General features: G+C 32.7%; 1 protein-coding gene across 1 annotated transcript; it reads right to left on the minus strand.

Moving 5' to 3' along the window:
* Nucleotides 1–1,518: 1,518 nt before the first annotated feature.
* On the minus strand, nt 1,519–4,008 carry LOC110928223 (glutaredoxin). The gene is given in 10 exon segments (XM_022171351.2): nt 1,519–1,642; nt 1,724–1,822; nt 1,915–2,003; nt 2,275–2,486; nt 3,194–3,250; nt 3,384–3,451; nt 3,537–3,593; nt 3,685–3,711; nt 3,790–3,855; nt 3,945–4,008. Coding segments are annotated over 4 exon segments (480 nt in total). The 5' UTR covers nt 2,481–2,486; nt 3,194–3,250; nt 3,384–3,451; nt 3,537–3,593; nt 3,685–3,711; nt 3,790–3,855; nt 3,945–4,008; the 3' UTR covers nt 1,519–1,556.
* Between the last annotated feature and the right edge of the window lie 605 nt (nt 4,009–4,613).

The following is a 4,613-nucleotide window of genomic DNA, read 5'->3' on the forward strand; positions in this document are numbered from 1 at the left end:
AAAAAGGCATTATGTGACTATAATATATGAACAACACCAAAACAAATTTCAAAAATACCAGTAGTTGACTTCATATTGTTAACTTTGTTTTTGTAGTCACATATGAAGCAGAGACGTAATAAGTGCATTATAGGGGTTTTCATCATACGCTTCATGTACCAAACAAAGTAGCATTAAAATATGTTACGTTAGTTTGTTGTTAGTTTATATTGTAAATAAACTAACTTAACATGAACTGTAGTCTCAATTGTAAATTGAAAAAATAATGCAAAATTAACTTAACATGGTGGCAACAACTGGAATATCACCATAATATAGTAAATATTAGATAAGTAAGAAATAAACTCACATATAAAACAGTCGAGTAGACTATGAAAAGGGTAAACTTAAAATAATAACTTGAATTGAAGTTCGACTTTTTATGATGATCTAGTCCAAATACTATAACAAATGTTCATCTCCTAATCAATAATTCAAGTAACATTAGGACAAAATTTGTGAGCAGTACCTCATCAAAATCAGCAGATGCACCAATGGGTGTTGTGAGTGCGTACTGAACCAGTTTCATGTTTTCAGTTTGCTCATTTATCTCATCCACGTCATCAATATTCCTGCACACCCAAAAAATTAAAAAAAAATGCAATAGAAACGTAAACACGAAGCTCTAGATCATCAATCCTTACCTTGCCGTCGGGTAATAGCACCACAACCGTTTTTTAAAAGACGACTCTAATTCGTTTGCAAGTCTTTTTCCACGTGCTTTCGCAACTTTTGAATGTGAAGAATGGTCTTTTCAGTTGAAGTCCCTGTGTTATTCTTGTCGGTTTGTGATTTTAGTTTCCTTTTTTTCGCATTCTTCACATACCCAATCACATTCGAGAACTTTATTTATCATTACTTTAATGCAATTGCTAGCAAAATGTCCAAAAACTAACAATTTAACAATTTATTAATACAAAAAAAATCCCATTTAATATAAACAAATAGACTTACGTGTGGTCAGCACCATCAAGACATCTACATCATATAGCAAGTAAGTCCTCATGCCCTGCATCTCCACATATATCACACTGTCATCAACAAATATATTAGCATATTACACAGTTGAATAAATGTATTTTTAGATACTAAATAATGCCAAAAGCACAACTAATACCTATAAATTTTGAATATTAAAACTTGGAATATTCAGGAAACAGGATGTGGAAGTAAGCAACTTCAGGGAGCCAATGATCCCACTACCACTGAAATATCATTTGAAGTAGTGTATATTTCTTTCTACACTTTGAAATCGTTAGATTGAATTGAGTGGTGTTTTTTAATTGAAGAAATTAAGCCTGTTCACTAAAAGAGCGAATAAATATCATATCTAGTCTAAGTTCCCGTGTGCTACACGGGTGGTCTTACAATAAATTATACTACTTAGAAATGTTGACTTAAACTTTTAAATACCGGTACCGTACCGTACATATTCGGTACCGGTATCCATATTTGGCGAATTTCGGTACCGATACCGTACTCATCCAACTTAATCATCTTATTCATGACACCAATCTTCAGAGCTGTGCAGAGGCATTCGCAATGGCACCTGCTTCGGTTAGCAACGGCACCAGCTTTTCAGCTCGATGCTTCTCCATAATAGCTGCATAAAAGACCACAATATCAATCAATCCGCGATCAACAAACACTCAAAAACAGACACAAAATTGCTCAAACAACTTACCATCCGAGCCACCAATGTGCTTCCCACCTATGAATATATTAGGAACAATACTCTGACCGGTCCACTACTTTAGAGTGGATTGGATTTCACCTCCATCACCTATCAAATCATGCATATTACTTCTTCAAATGTTATTGATACAAACTCTGATATGAATCAATTCATCAATAGAGTCAAAAGTCACTACTTACTTTCTTCATCCAGTTCGATAACCTTGTAGGACACGTTAAGCTCGGAGAACAGTTTCTTCACGCTCTTGCAATAGCCACACCAAGTCTTGCTGCCAAAATCAAGTTAAAATTTCTTAGTTCTTAATCGCACAACATCATTCATCAAGACAAACCAAGAAAGATAGCTTTGCATCTATACTTTCACGATTTGTCGTGAAAAAGGAACTTAACTGTTCTTACAGTAACACTTGTTATTAGGAATCAAGTTAAATTCCTAATTGCCGATCCGAGAGATTAGCTATAAATCTATGATAAACATAACATCATTCAGCAAAAACTAATCGAAAACGCTTGTTAGTAAATAAAAATTATAATACTCACCTTCTTTTGGTTAGGGGTGTTGTCGGATCTACATAAAGTTGAATGTCGGACAAATAAGGAACATTGTATTCAACAACTGAATCACTTTCATTCAACACAAGAGGAACTCCAGCTCCATATGCACTCCATTCCTTTAAAGACTCCCAAAGATCCCCAAGTACAAAATATAGGTTGTAATCGTTTACTTTATTCCTCCATCCCTTCATGCTAGTCTACATATATGATATATCAAATAAATCACCAATAAGATCGTGTTTTTATGCCACTCAACAAACTTAATCATAAGTGTTAATGCATTATCAATAGCCACATTCAAGTATCTTGAACACTAATATAATCGCTACTTTACTTGTATGCAACTTTAGCATCATCTAATTTCACAGCATCAGATGCTGAATTAGTAAACTAATGTTAACTTTCTAGTAGAGCTAACACATCACATGCAAAATCATTGACAATACATAATGAACCACAATGATCAATTATTACTCAAAAACATGCATTGTTTCCTAATCCAGTCAAATTCATACAGTACAAATTTTGTTAACGACCCATGACAAAAACACACATAAACAACTTGCAATTTCTTCATTATCAAAGTTTTTATTTTTTCTTGAATCTTGTTTTAATACATTTTAATGACTACCAATAATCAAAACTATAAAAAATCACATTTTTATAATTACTCGTGTAACCAATCATCAAAAAACACAAAACCAACTTGCAATTTCTTCATTATCAAAGTTTTTATTTTTTTCTTGAATCTTGTTTTGATACATTTTAATGCCTACCAATAACCAAAACCCAAAAAAAAATCACATTTTTATAACTACCCATGTAACCAATCATCAAAAAACACATAAAAAACATGCAACTCCTCCATCATCAAACCATTTTAACTTAAAACTTGTAACAATACCTTAGGGAAATGCGGTTTAAGTCACAACTGGAGTCGTGTGTTAATTGAACACCCTACCTACACATCACATTGATTGTTTAGGAAGACCTGAAGAAAATGAAAAAGAACACCAAAAACACATCACATTGATTGTGTAGAGAAACACAATGTGAGTGTAATCAGCCATAAAAAGAGCTGAATTGGAGGCAACTGATCAAACACCAGGTAGGCAACCACTTTCTTAGACAGTTCTGACCCGTTTAAGAGGCAACGTAGACCCTGGATTTGACATAAACACATAAACAACTTCAAAACACAATATATGAAATAATACATATAAAATGGGAGGCAATTGATCAAACACCTGGTAGGCAGCCACTTTCTAAGACAATTCTGACCCGTTTAAGAGGCAACCTAGACCCTGAATCTGAAATAAACACAAAATCAACTTCAACTTCAAAAAACAATATCCGAAATAATACATATAAAATGGGAAGCAATTGATCAAACACCTGGTAGGCAGCCACTTTTTGAACCCACTGCAAAAACACATAAACTTTTTTTGTTATTTAAATATATAATATAACATCATATGAAACATTAAAGAATTTTGTTACTTGTCCAATTTTCACTTGACCAGAGCATTTTTGTTGATGTGAGAGGGATCATCTCTCTTAATATGACTACAAACATATCAAACAAATTTCACAGAATCATCAGCTATTGTTTGAAACTCAAATGTTACGAAAGAGATTAGGTCACCGATTCTTACCAGATTTAGCGAGAGAAGAATAGACAGAAGCAATCAATTTGGAAGATAATGATCTCAATCCGGTATTCAACGCCATTAGGGTGTATGATAACACCAATAAACACACAAATTAGAACAATGAACTACTTAAAACCGCTTATAAAAAAGAATTAGCGGCTTAATCAACAACAACATACAAATCATACAACCAAATTAGGGTTTTCTTATAACAAATACAAAATCACAAACAGAGATGGAAACCAACTTACCTATGATTCAGTTTCGAAGGATGATGATGAAGATAAATCAAAACAGGCGACTTCAGTGTTCCTTTGAAACCTCCGATTAAAAGCCCTAAATTGTATATAGAATGTAAAATTGGAAACGCTTCTATAATTTCCAAAAAGATCTTCCGGTAATTGATTAATTATTCAACCTTCCATATATAATCAAAGGAGATTTTGAAAGAAGAATGAAGGAATTGATTAATTGAATGAGAATAGAGAGAATATAGAAAAATGACGCTCAAAAATGAATTATCTCCCTAAAGAGATATGTCACATAATGGTCAAATGGTCAACATTATTTTGCTTTAATATAAGAGATAGATATATTAGACTTAGAATAACAAACAGTTTATTAATTAATATTATTTGTGTTACATTTTCAAAAGAAAAGGTTGAAAATAAA

The sequence above is a fragment of the Helianthus annuus genome, chromosome 14, assembly GCF_002127325.2.
Source record: "Helianthus annuus cultivar XRQ/B chromosome 14, HanXRQr2.0-SUNRISE, whole genome shotgun sequence".
NCBI classification, from domain to species: domain Eukaryota; kingdom Viridiplantae; phylum Streptophyta; class Magnoliopsida; order Asterales; family Asteraceae; genus Helianthus; species Helianthus annuus.